The sequence below is a fragment of the Agrilus planipennis genome, unplaced genomic scaffold, assembly GCF_000699045.2.
Source record: "Agrilus planipennis isolate EAB-ADULT unplaced genomic scaffold, Apla_2.0 scaffold158, whole genome shotgun sequence".
NCBI classification, from domain to species: Eukaryota; Metazoa; Arthropoda; class Insecta; order Coleoptera; family Buprestidae; genus Agrilus; species Agrilus planipennis.
Window position 1 is genome coordinate 633,276 of NW_020438924.1, and position 14,867 is coordinate 648,142.

Below are 14,867 nucleotides of genomic sequence, written 5' to 3' on the forward strand. Positions count from 1 at the left end.
GAAAGGAGAAGAGAAGAGACTTGTTCTGCTGAAGGCGTAAGACGAACTGATTTGGTATTTTATGAAAAATGAAAAACTGTTCTACAAGGAAGGAATAGAGAGGGTAGTAGATACGAGTAGGGAAGCATTAAAATATGGAAACTTTAAGATTAGAAATACCAAGAAATTGATGGCCGGTCAACCACCGAAGAAACCGATTGTAAAAATGTAATTAGGAAGGAATGAAAGGTACAGACGTCATGCGGTTAGTACACAAAAGATGAAATGTTACAGGGATTATAGGAAAGTACAGTAATAGAGTTATTTAAATAGATAAGCAAGATACAATAGATTATTTACAAAAGGAAGGAATTTTTATAGACACTAATCGAAAATAGAAAAGAAATATTTTAGAAAGGTATTTACAATATATAAACAAAATGAAACAATTTTCACACATGTGGTGGATATCGCCACAGTGTAGCTAATTAATACCATAATCTAACCAACGTAGTGATGACATTGAAACACTTTTTTCAATCTACGATTATACATTCCTTTTTTTAGTACGAATAAATTCGAAACTGAAATCTTATTGGAATTCCTTCTTTTTTATAGTATAAAAATTTGGAACAGTTTAATACCTGTGTTTGCTGAAGCTCGCTTTTGTCGAAAAGATTAAAACTTCGTAGGTTTATGACATCAATAATCGGTTAACGACCAACTTGATTTGAAGATCTGCGTAACAATAGAACGGATATTCGCTTGAAAAGGGCGATGCCCTTCGAAACCGGGGGTTCCGGGTTCGACTGAGTTCAAACCCCTGGTCCTCTCAACGTTTTCGCTGCCGTCCCTGAGCAACTTTTTTTCTCTCGCAGGTCGGAGAACAAGTTATATCCCTTATGGTAATTGCGTTAACAAATTCACGCACAGAATCGGAATAAGGAAATATATACGCTAACACTCTAATAATATAAGAAAGGCCACGATCGACGTTATTGAATAGGAAAGAAAGTAGAGCGGAAAGGACTATTTAAATTTTATGTTAATAAATTACAGTATCTGTTCAAATATAAATCATTTGCTAGCATCCAATAAGTACTTTGAGAAAATATACTACGAAAATGGAAAAATAGAAAAACATAATTTACAATACAATTATCAATTTTAATGTCAGCCTCATAGTTTCTTGGAAAAATAGATTACTTTCCAATAGCAACTGTTTATTCATTACTGCTGAATGCTATTGCTATTGGCGTTGACTCATATTTAGAAATGAGCTTTGAAGTGAACTGAACCTGTGTTTAACTTAACAACCGGTAGCAATGATTCTTGTTGACAAGCCTATAAGCCAGTTCACTCAAATGTACTTCTTTTTACTTCATGTCTGATTCATTCGTAACTGAACAGCCCTAGTTTTTCACAATATTTAACGGACGTCTTAAAAAAATTTTGGTGGAGGTGACGGGAAGCATTTAAGTTCTTAAAACTTCAAATCTAAATAAAAATCTTATTTCTGTTCACCTTATAATGACTGAATAGGGATTAAACATACTAATTTTCTAATTGATACCTACATATTGGACCTATCATCCCTTACAGTAACAACCTTACATTTTGTTGACTTTTTCATTTTTGTCCTTTTATTCGTATTCAGCGGTCGAATACCAGTCTTGCAACAATTATTTATTTGTTCAGGTTATAATCTCTCATTATAATGCCACCAATTGCAGCATCAATATATCAACCCCTAATCAGGGACTATACACACCAGCAACACCCAGAATACCTTATTAAGTCTGATGGGGCCTTCAGCCTGATCTGAACGTAATTGTAATGTCCTATTTCAATCCCTATGTAGCCCTGTTTGGCTCTAATGGTGATACCCAATTTCAACCCCTTAACGGTACGCCACATTTTGCCTGATCTGACACTAATGGTGAAACCCTATTTCAACCCCTTAACGCATGCCCTATTAGGTCTGATCTGACCGTAATGGTGAGACCCTATTTGAACCCCTTAACTGTTTGCCCTATTTGGCCTGACCTAGGCCTAATGTGGATACCATATTAAGACTAATATGGCCCTGATGTCGATAGCTTATTTCTGATCCAGGTCGAATCAAAATTATCTTGTTAATCGACTCTTTTTTGATATCAAGTATGTCAGATGGGGGTCTGCACCGCAACCCCAACAAATTTCCAATCGGAAGGGCTCAATTGGACGTTATTTTAAATATGAAAGGGAGGTTTCCAAATAACTGGCATATACAATCTTTTGTTTTTTCGAATACTTTGATCTGCAATTAATCGTCGACTTCTTGAGCTACCTTGCATTGCATATTGTAGTTTGTATCTATTCTATATGTTCATCCGCAAGAATGTTATATATGTATACGTCTCATACAAGCAAATAATAATGTGAATCGCATCGCTAAGACGATAATGACTTTAATGTTACATATGTTGTTACAAAGAATTCAGTGTAACACATGTTCTTTAACGGCATATTGCGTACAACAGTCGTGTCACTGCAGTATTTACAATTTAATAAGATAAATTATATAATTATAGTCTTGTGTAGCGGATTACGATACATATTCCAAGGGTAATATCGGCGTTTTAGTCATTTGGGGTGCTATTGGAAGACTAATTAACGGATTAAAAACTAAATAACAAGACAACAACACAACAATTTACTTACAAACTTAATAAAAATGATTTTTGATGAAGATGAAGAATTGGAAAAACGGCTAGAAGTTATGAAGGCTAGATAAGAACTGACTGAGTTATGAAAAAGAAGTCTTCAGAAAAATTGTGAAGGATGTAATTATTGGTGGATGAAAGTAGGGTACCAATAGGGTAGTAATAAGATTGGAAAGTTTTGAAGATAAGAAATATTAAGAATCCCAAATCACCGAAGAAAACCCATCGTAAAATTGTAATTACGGACGGCAGCATCCAGTTAGTACGCGAAGCTGGAATGTTAATAGGGATTACAGGAAAATATAAGTAATAAAAGTTTGAATTGAATACAAAAGAATTTGAATGAATAGATACTTCGAAATATTGTAGCAGGTAATGCCCTACGCAAATATATTAATTTTATTATTTTTAAACATAACGCCCTTAATACTTTTGGGATATGTAGCGTAATCTGCCACATTTGCAATGATACAGGTTATTATAAGTATTTTTAATAATGACACGGTAAAGGATACATCTTAAACTTCATTTTCAAAACATGGATTAGAAAGCTGAAAAATTAAGATACAGCGATCGGTCGTTGTAAGCGGATTCGTAATAAACGAACGTCCTTTCATATAAGCTCATTCTTAAACCCAACATTTGCCTATACTTACCTTGCTAAAAACGGTTGGTTGCTATATGCGAAGTCGTACAAAACGGACTACACTATAGTGTAGGGCATCTTAGGTCTTCCTTCACCAATTCTGACGTAACTACCCAAACTTTGATAGAAAATTATAACATAGTAAAGCGCGTTGATTCAAAATTCTTTGCTGAATTAATTTTTCGAGGTTTTAACGTCTCGCATACATCATAAATTCCAGTAAGGTTTAGGCATTTTAATCTCATTAACCGCTAAAACAATGATCAATTGATAACGATCGTGTTCCCTTTCCGTCCGGAGATCGTCTTTCCCGGTTTCTTATATTATATATCCGTCGCAGACAACGAGCAGCTGTCACAAACGAGAGCAGCAGCTGGCCTGCGGTAAGGTCGAGAGTGCTGATAGAGATGTTTTGATCTCTTTTGGCTTCGGTTTTCTGCCTGAGTTATTACCGATCGCATCAAACCATTGAAAATTATTGGACTGCGTAAGACCAACCGATTAATAAAGAACTTTTCCAACGGATATTTCGTGGAAATGCTTAGGACCAAAGAACGGACGAACTTTTCTGAATTTGACTACAATCCATTGTTGCTAATAGACCACACACTGTTTGAGAAAATATTGAAACAAAATAGATTCCTGTATCAATATATTTAAAACAGTAGCTTCACTCCCTTTATCTGCCCTAAAAAACCCCTACGGTCAGTGGGTCGAAACGTGGTTTATAGGGTGTTAAAATCCTCAATGTTCAATTACTATTTTACAGTGGAAGTTTTCCTAATCTATCTAAGTTCTGTGACTCATTTATAGAAGAATTATACCTATGTGATAATGTATCAGCGGGTCTAATGGTCATTTATGGGGTGTTCAACCCTTCAATGTTCAATTATTATTTTCCAGTGGAAGTTTTCCTTGTTCCACAACAATTTTTTGTATCTACGCTCTGTGACTGATTCATTAAAGGATGAAACCTATGCGATAATTTGTCAACGGGTCTAAGGGTCATTAATGAGGTGTTGAACCGTTCAATGTTCAATTATTATTTTCCAGTGGAAGTTTTTCTTGTCCCACAAAAGTTTTTTTTATGTAAGCTCTGTGAATCGTTTACAGAAGGATTACACCTATGCGATAATTTGTCAGCGGATCTAACGCTTATTTATGGGGTGCTAAGCCCCTTGATACTGCTTAATATTGAATTATTATTTTCCAGTCATTTTAATGTAATCGTAATTTTCCTTAATTAATTTAGTGTTCGCAATTTCCAAATTATCGGTAGACATTTTTGTGACTGTTGCATTTTAATAAAAAAATCCTCATGAATTTAAAAAAAATGTGATAACAAATGCCCTGGAATTCTGATGAAATTCTTAATTATAAGTGAATCTTATCAAAGAATTTAACTGTTTTGTAGTCCTAATTTGAAGAGTGCGCTTATCATAAGTACCTGTAAGTTTCCTAAATTGAAGGAAAACTTTTCGACTACGAGTTATTAATAACGACATTCAATTGAACAAAAACATTCTTACTTTAGAACTAAAAACTAAGTAATGACATTCTCATTGTTTTATCTTAATTGTTGAAATATCGCTTGGATGTATTGATATATACATTAATTTTCTTTGCAGGCATAAACACGCGAGGACGACAGCCTTTAAAAGGACGCAAAGGCATTATGTTCTCGTCACTGTCTAAAGAACGCGTTGTTAATTTCCTGGCCAAGCAGATGACTATCTTATAGGTAATAATTCAGAAACGATAAAATAAATCGATGCAGTTATGTGTAGAATTAAAATAAATAATTCAATAGATAATCGTGGTGTAATTATTACTTTCATACCTTTGTTTGTGATCAGTTTATGCACGGAAGCTATTAGAAATCCGTAGAGAAACGAAATAAAAAATTATTGTAGGTATTGATGCTCTAGACCTCTAGACATCTGTGTGTGATTTCCGAGCCCAATTTCCCTTTAATGTAAATTATTCTAATAGCAGCATTAAGTTGAATAGTTAGGTGGTTCCACTATATACATAAACCTAATAATATGCTAACAACCGTGGTTCTAGAATAGGCAGGTATACTTGTAATGGAAATCAGTTCGTTTGAGGATGCAACATTCTGGATAAGTTGTATGCACCAAGGGATTAGACAAGGTTACGGCATGGTAAAATATACATGTACCATTGACCACGGTGTCTCATCTTTCAAAATTCAACTATTTAATTATCACTTAAAATATTTTATTAGAAGACTATTGCTAGTTGTTGCTAGTATGTCGATCAGTGGTACAGTTGACTGTATTATAATAAATAATCGAATTAATTAGACTGAAAGCATTACGTCATGATATTCTCTCACACTTGAATTGCAAAGTTTGTAAAAAATTTTAACCGTATACACTCAAATAGATAACGATAATAAAACATTAACGATATGAAAAGCGAACGCGGTTATGGCACGTGTGTGATGATCAAAAACTAGAATCAAGTTGTTGGTTTGTTGAAGCAGCAACCAGCAGGCACTATTTTAGATTCAATTAAAACTTTGTCGAATTCAAACGTAGGTATACTCATTAGTTACTAGGAAATGTTCATGAAATCATATTCCTGTGAACTGTAAGTACAAATGCTCTGCAGGTATAGGACTAGACATCTATTCAAAATGAGGTTGCTACTTGAAGTGGGTCAGTTGAAGTTTCTTACAACTACTTAGTCTATGATAATTAATTGCTCAAGTAAACTTCATTACTCAGTAGATTTCAGCTACCTCAAAATTTAAATAGATAAGATTAATTTAAGCTGTAAGTAAGAAGGTTGAAAACAAAGTTTCAGAATAATTAATTTTTTAAGTAAGTACGTATAAAGTAACTAAAACATAAAACGAATTGTGTTCTCATTCAATAATTTATCAAAATCACTAACTGTGGATCGCGATTTCAATCCCATTTGATTTCACCTTTTCAGGCATGAAGGGCTAGTTAGTTAGACATATTAGAGGCAGAAAAATGAATTAAGAAGAATAGAAATATACCTACATTAGATTACTGTTCATAAATAGTTAAGGATTTGGAATGTTTAGTTTTAGGGAAATGCGAAGATTCGTTCAGGAAAGGAAAGTGTGGAGGTGCGTGACTTAGAACTGATGACCTTATGATGGTGATTATTACAGTTGTGCAAAAAAATGGAATACTTGACGTATCTATTACAAATACTTTTGGAATATTATGTTTACTATATGTATATCAATTTATGTAAACCTATTTCAACAAACCAAAGAACGATTTCGATGTAGGTACTTAGTTTCGAATTTAATCTTAATCACATAGTTTTCTAAAACGATAAGTTCGCGTTGGCACAATTCCCATTCTTAACAAAACAAGTTGACGTGCCAGCGGAAAACGGTTCAAGAAATTCAATTTACAGACGAAGACTACACACGATAAAATTCGGTAACGATTTAATTGCCGTATAAACGATCAATAATTCATTATATTTCTCCTAATTTCTTAACCAATTGGAGATTCTGTATTTAAGAAACGGTGAGAATCGTTTGGGAAATGAAGCAACTGGTTATAAGGAGATTGTTCTTATTAGATCCTTTATACTTGAAAATTGCTGAACTTTTAATCAACTTAGGGGGATTTATGATGGGATGTTTACGACAAGCAAATCCGATGTGGTATGCACTAAATAAAAAGTGTCATTAACCGGTGACTTCAATACTTTGCAAGAGTGGAAAACGTGGATCAGGGGAATTCCGTGCGGCGTACCAAGATCTAAACACCTTCCCAATACCAATATCGGTTGAAGTGCGACGACTGCTGTTACATACTGTTGGGAGACGGTCGCGTTTCTAGTGCTGATTATATTGCGGTTTTAACAATTACATTCTCCTTCACAGTGCAGCTATTTTTATAGAAACGAGATGATCTAGATAAGCTTATAGAAAATACTACGAATGGCGCAGTAAACGCCATCTGTAGCACAATTATATATAATATATTTTATTCGATTAAGCTAACGTGCCTATCACGTTGAGGTTGGCTACGCCGGGATTCGTTTTCAGCAAATAGATATCCACACAAGTGGACCTTGTTGGAGCATACGTAATCCTAAAATGTAGCATCGTGCTACAGATGGCGTTTACTGCGCCATACGTAGTATTTTCTAAAACGCACTGTTAAGACAGCAGGTAAAAGTTGGTCTGTGTTCTGTCGGAGCTGCCTGCGACGCGCTGATGAGATCCAAAAAGATCGAAATCGCGATCCGCGTCTGGCAGTTTCGACAGAATACAGACCACTTCGAATTATTTTATTAGATAAGCTTATGGTTATCAGCGGTTTCTTTAGTAGTAATTCTTCAAAATTAAATTGGACCCTGTCAGGTCTAATAAGTACAGGTACGCCAGATACTTGACTAAATGTTGTGTAATGGTATTATCTTACTTCTGCACTTATTCGCAGTCGCAGATCTTACCTGTATGCGTTTTAGTTAAGAACATAGTTTTGATCACCATTGGTGCACTCTTTTTATATCCAATCACATCTGAATAACAGAATTAACGGCGCCCAGTGAAAAAGAACACTAAACGACCGTTACGACGTAGCTACATGTATGTAATTTTCACCGGCGAGCTCATCAGCACGTAATTCCAGGAATCTACGCCACAATAACAACACCATGAGTGCGCACGCAAATGGTAAACAAACGTCAAAACGTTCGGCGAATGCGGCAAATTATAAACGACAACGACAGCACGTAAACCACCGCGAAATAAACACAAAACCACCGATCGGGCGTATTGCCGATAGCGACGAAAACATGTCAGTTGTAAACGGACGCGAATTCACGATTCCGCAAGTGGAGAGACGCACAACGGACCACGGATCTCGTCAAGCTCTAGAGAGTTCTTCGAAGCATGGAAGGTTCAGAGAGTCGGGAAGAGCCGAAGTTTCCCGGATTGCTGGCCCACTTACGAACGAACGGTTTGGATCTTCTGTGGCCTCGCAACACGCGCATGTCCCTCCGACAAGGACAATAAGGTAAATCCTTAGGGTCGTTCACCATTGGGGTAGCCCGATCAGTGCGGATTTGTAAGGGTTTTTTCTTAATCGGTTACAAGAGATACTCGAGAAGTTCGTCAACTTTATAGAATTGGTTTCATTGAAAAAGACAAATGAAGACGTACAAGATATGCGTCAGTTTCGCATCTGACCTAAGTAAAAATCTTATTTGGACTCCACTTATATTCGAATTCTTCGTCAAACACCAAATAATTGCATCAACACCAAAAATTTTCTCCTACTAGGGTAATGGCCAAAATAAAAGACTTACCGTGAGTGTATCCTTGTTCAGCCACCGGATGTCCAGGAGACGCGCCAAAGTGTCCCGATGGAGGAGCTGAGAATGCGCTGGTACAACCGACGTGTCGTCGGTTTGCTGGAGATAGATGTGCTGGTGGTCCGTGTTGCGACGGTCCTACGGGTACCATGTGGGGAAGACCGAGATGATGAGGAGAGTGACCCAGAGCCATTCCATGCTGGCTGTCTGGCGCTCCCGGGGGCTTCATATTTGACAGTGCCCCTAATGGGGTGTACGACTTACAAACAGGCGAAATATTTTCTTCAATGTTCTGAAAGGATAACATGCTTTCGACAATTTCATAATTGGAAACTTTTTTAAATTAGACTCAACCGATCTACTTGATTTCAATGTAAAATCATGATAATTTTACTGATTTCTATTTGAACCCCTTTGGAAATATCATAATCACTCTCCCATGACGCTTAGCGTGATTGGTTGACACTCATTTACGTATAAGATAGCAATTAATTTGTCTATTTACTTACATTTTCAGACACACTCGGAGACTGCAGTAAATTTTCAGTGGTCATAGCTGCCGCTGCAGTTTGAGTATGACTCGTGGCTGATATTCTGTATTGCATGCCTGCTATGCTGCAATATCCTTCGTGATGTGTTGATCTGGTCGTACTGTTAACGTAAACTCCGGTGATGGTTACGTCAGTATCCTGATTCAATATGACAGACACTTTCTTGTTGGGTGTAGCGCGAAGTTCGATCACTTGAGGTTCTTCCTCCTTTTTTACAATGTCCTCTTCAATTTTCTTACATTCGCTTTTGCTAACGACAAAAGATTCGTCGGAATCGCTCGAGTCGGTGTCGTCACTCTTAGAACTTTTTGAAGATTTCTTTTCGGTGGAGTAGCTGGCGGCTAGGATAGCAGTTGCATTTAGACTGGCCATACGTTTCCGTACCACCATGTCTTTGAGATCCATTATAATTTCAGTTCTATTCCTTCTGCGTTTTTTCTCTGTTTTTTGTTTTTCTTCGTTTCTTTCTACTTCAGCTTCCTGTTTGATTCGTTTCAGGACTGCTTTAACTTTCGGTTGTTCTATCACGCTATCGTTGTCTTCAGAGCTGGAGGACGACATTTCGTGCATATCCCAATGTTTTCCTACGGATCCTAGACGTGGAGCAGCGCGAAGATTTCTCATGGGAGGTGGAGAATCTTCTATTTCTTTTGGTTCGGGATCCTTTTCCTTCTTTACATAAACCACCTTTTTGGCATCGTCCAGAAACGCACTACGAGTTTCGTTCTCGTAGAGACAATGCACTTTGGCAAGAGCATTCAGAGATGCCACTCGATGTCGCCTTGGTCCGTTCCATAATCCAAGAAGTTTCATTTTATGCATTTTGTTTTCTTCCTTATCTTTAGTCAACATTTTCTTTTTCATCATAAGCATTTTTCGGGTGTTCTTCAAATTGCTTTGAACAGTTGGTTTCTGCTTCCTTGGGGTTGTTTTTGCCTTGTTGATGCTTTGTTTCGTAAAGTTTTTAAGCTTATCGGCTTCTTGACGAGACGATTCGATGTTCTCGCTCTTGACTTCGGGTCTTTCTGAACTTTGCTGAGAGAGTGAAACTAAACTGATTTCGTCGGAACTGTTAGAAAGTTCATCGCCACTCAGGCGTTCCTTTTTTATTTTGTTCCTCATGTTTCTCTTGAACGGAATTTCTTTGCGATGTGGTTCTTTATTTGTGCCTTTTAAACACTTAACTGTCATTTTATTTGCTTGTCTGGTCTTGTTTTTTATTTTTTTCGATCTCTGTGGAGTAGTTTCATCTGCTTTTTCCTTTTTCTTTGTATTTGTTTTATCGCTAATATTACTCGTATTTTCTGGAGATTTTTCTTCTTCCCTGCTAGCATTATCAGCATAAATTTGTCGACTCGCTCCTTTTAAATCGGACAAATTTAAGGATTCAGTGTTATTCTGAACTTTTTTCTTTGCGATCTTTGGGGTTGTTTTCTTAGATACAGAGTTCCCTTCTTTCCCTTTTTTATTTTTTTCAGTTATGCCTGTTTTATTGGCAGCCACTGAAGGTTCATCAAGACTTTGTTTCTGTTGTATTAGTTTGTCAATGTTAGACATAGATTCCTTCTCCTTTTCGGCCTTCTTCTTCGTATTAGCTTTTTTCATTTCGGGAACTTTTTTGTATTTCATGAGTTTATCTTTCCTTTTGGTGATTTTCACTTTTTTAGATGAATTGGGCATGGCTTTTATTTTCATCTGTTTTTTAGTTAAAACAGTTGGCTTAAGCGACGTTAATTTACCTTTGATAACAAAGGAAATCGTTTCAGAAATGGAGTCTATCGCTTTAGCCTCGACTTTTTTTTTCTTAACGGGAACTCGCATCATTGTGTTAGCAGTAGATGTTTTCGTAACACGATGAATTGACATACGCATATTTTATTATTTGATTTACTGCTGTGTTAATATCAGGAGAGTATAGTCACCATCAGAGAAAGGGAATCTAGCAACATCCTATTTAGGATTAGGTATTCACCTACATACACTACTATGCCATGTTTTTCTTTGATAGTCTTTTCAAAATTGGATTAATTAATTAAATAACTTTTTATTCGATAATATATGAACCACATATTCTACTTTAAGGCATGGCAACAACGTGGTGATAGGGTTGAACTTGCGCCCTTATCCTTACTGAGATAATGCATTAATCTGGATCGATTTTTCTTTCTTATTATCACACAATTCTCAATTAATTTTTTTCACTTTTACCATTCAAGTAATTATTTTGACACGTAGGTACGCTGTGGAAATTAGTCCAGTGTTTTAAAGCTTTTAACACGTTTTCACCAGCACGATAGTACATTTAAAGTGCGAGAAAGAGAGACGAATGCTTAAAGTGTTTACTTCTTATTACTGCTGTCACTTGCAACACCTACATTTAACACCAAAACAGTTTCACGATATATCGTTAAAACATTTATAGATGCTTTAATAATTCAAACCACGAACTTGAAACCGTTTAAATTATCAAAAACACACGACACTCTTATCATTTCGAGCACCTAGTAAACTCCCCGCCCTCTGAATCTTACTACCGTATAATCCACCATTTTACAGCTGCTCTAACCTTGCTAGACTGCTGCTGCCATCTAGGTTTCAATAGCGATCATAAATTCAGTATTCGGTAAGGTGGAGCATAAAAGTACACTATTCGTTTCAGGGAATATATTTAGTGGAAGATTTCAACTGTAGGTGGCGAATAAATACACTCGGGGAAATTCGGAAAAGCGGAAAGCGCAAAAAGTAATATTTCCCAAGGAAAATTTTTAGGATGTCCCAGATTTCTATTTTAATGTAGAGACAGTAGGTATGCATTAAAAATGTATAATGAACCCGACGATGAAGGTAATTCGTAAACCACAGTTATTTTAACCACGACTTGTCACAGTGGGTGGGACAATCACATTCTTAACCCAGAATATTGATTAGGATCGTCTTTAGATAATAAATAAATACCGGATAGTCGAACGACTATTAACACCATTTTCTCATATCCATATTCAGTGGCTGGGTCACATTTATTTGCAATCGAGTTCCCATATTTCTGATAAAATTAAGCAAACATTTTTCAAAAAGAACCATTATACATAATTCAGTAACAAAAGATATTTCTCTAATCAAATAAATTTTTTGTTGTGCTATTCAGACTCAGGTGGATTCTAAAAATAGAATTAAATTTCTTTTCCAGGGAATAACCATTGACCCAAATAAGGGTGGCTTTATTCGACCTTTTCTTTTGCCTTCTGCGTTGTAAGACGTGCTTTTGAGTTCGTGCGTATGTCGTAAAACCCAATTTCTTTCTCAGCCAGGGACTTATAGGTGTAACACAAATACATAAAAAAAATTGTGAACATTTAATTTGTTTTAGCTTATTTAACTCGCTCGCCTACTTTTTTTTGTTTTGATGGGTTTACCAAATAGGTATTGAAAGGGTTGGCTAGTAAGTACGTATTCGAAGCACTCTTTTTAATTAACTTTAGGAACATTATTTTTTTTTTTTTTGGTTCGTGTTTAGTTGTAATTAAAGTTGCTTTTTTCGTATTCTTTTATGTGAAGGTTTTAGTTTCTTTTTTTAATTAGTGAGGATTTAGGATTATCTATCATATCAATAGAATTGGCTTCGCACTAGGACTGTATGGTTTTGTTCATTTTTCTTTTTTTTCTGATAATAGGTCCACAATTGAGGTCTTTCTCTCTATTTGATCTCACGTAACTCCCTTAGTAAGAATTTCTGGCTTTTTATATGTATTATGTCAATTTTGAACTGTAATTATAAGTGTTACCTAAATAAAATGCATAAAAAGAAAAACGCAAACTCTATTATGTCTATTGTATGTACTGGTATTTGGTGTTGACCGTTGCAGATGACTTCAAGAGGTAGTAAAGGTTCGATTACAGTTATTTCTTTCTACAACATCATTTATGAATTCGATCCGCGTATGGACTTTAACAACATAACACTATAAAGACAAAAGTAGGTTTTTGATCCGCGTCATTGCTTCAAAGTGATGAGAACGAAGAATTTAGTTAGACAATGTATACCAGAGGTTATTATATATACATAGTTATTCCCAATGATATTTTGAAAATGAAATAATTCTAGATGGGAAAGTGCAATTACGTAAACCGCTATGAGAAGTAATGTAGCAAATAGATACTGTGAAAAGCTGCAGGATCATACAGATTGTTACAAAGTATATATTTCATTATCTACCTGTAATTTATATTTCTCTTGCATTTCAGTGACATTGTCAATTGAACCATAAAAATGGCGTAGTTTAACTTTTGAATGTTTTGCCTTTTCGAATTTACGAATATACGAAGAACTATCGGAAAAATGTAAGACAATTTTAGCGAAAACAGCAAACTCTTCCATCTATTAAATCAATCAATATTTCTAAGTAAATACAAATTAAGATATGTAGTTTTCAAAACAATCTAAGGAGTGTAAGGTAGCTATCGACTCACTTGCAACAATTAAAACGTTAAATACTGAAACTGATTTCAAAATTGCACTCAATTAATCTTACGTACATATTTCCAAAAAGGCTTTTCATTATTATGACTTAGATTCACAAGTTTTGGACGAATAAAAGAGGAAGCTCACAAACTTCGGGCTTCTTCTGTTTGACCGTTCTCAAATCAAACTGGAATCAGAACATAAAGGATTTTAAAATAACAATAGGGCATTTACTGTATTTGGCAGAAACTGGGAATGAATCTGTAACAATAACGATTTAAAACGAAAGAAAGGGTACAAAAATCTTACCAGTTTTTGAGATAACTTACCGACGATGAGGTGCATGGTTGTTCTTGCAGGAAACATTCGTCCCATAACGAAAATTGGTTTGTTGGTTAAGGAATTTAGTAGTTTTCAGTAGGTGTCGTGGATTATGAAGGATTTTGTTTGATACCAACTTGTTGCGTCAGTGTTCTATGTACATTAATGAAGAACAAAGTCGTATGAAATTTGGTCTACATTTAAAATGAGGGTTAAGATCATTATTTAATCCATAAAATCAATATCAAGAATAGGATCACAATCTCCAAGACTTCACCAGGAACCAGACCAATCTGCAATTTATTAAAACAAAATTAAACGTACAGCGCATTTTTTACATTGGATTTTTAGTATAAAATAATCTATTTCAAATAAATATGCCGGTTTCATCCCCTGTTTTGCTTAAATAAATATTAGTCAGTTACTGCACCCAATATTCTTGTGCGGGTTTGTTTTTACGGGGTTCGTTGTACATACGGGCGCTTTGTCTATTATTATGAGGTATCATTCTCTTATAATATTGACAAAGGATCTAATTGAATTTGACTTTGGAAATGGGCCATCTGAGATTTTTGCAGAAATGAATAGAGGGTGGTGTTCCTGAGTAGTATTTGAAGGGAGCGTCAGTTCTTCAATAATTTTAAACATATGTATATCAACATAAGACTAATGCGATTATGCTGAATTTGAGTATTAGATTCATCTCACTCTAAAGTATGATTTTCTTCAACACTTAAACATAACTTTTTTATTTCAAATACTATTTTCGATATCTAGGAAGTTAGGTAAGTCAGGTTAAAAATTCGAAAAAGATTGTTGAAGTATGTCCCGAAAAAGGGCACGGCGGAAAAGAGAAGATTAGAAGC

At 35.5% G+C, this 14,867-nt stretch overlaps 1 protein-coding gene across 1 annotated transcript in view; it reads right to left on the minus strand.

Annotated features, from left to right (window-relative positions):
- The window catches only part of LOC108740226, a 109,578-nt gene extending 97,263 nt beyond the window's left edge, over positions 1-12,315 (minus strand). The window contains exons 1-2 of the mRNA XM_018474464.2: positions 9,180-12,315; positions 8,665-8,962 (exon numbers count right to left, since the gene is read on the minus strand). Coding sequence (XP_018329966.1) covers positions 8,665-8,962; positions 9,180-11,093 — 2,212 coding nt within the window. The 5' untranslated portion in view covers positions 11,094-12,315. The remainder of the gene's footprint in view (positions 1-8,664; positions 8,963-9,179) is intronic.
- Positions 12,316-14,867: the final 2,552 nt, after the last annotated feature.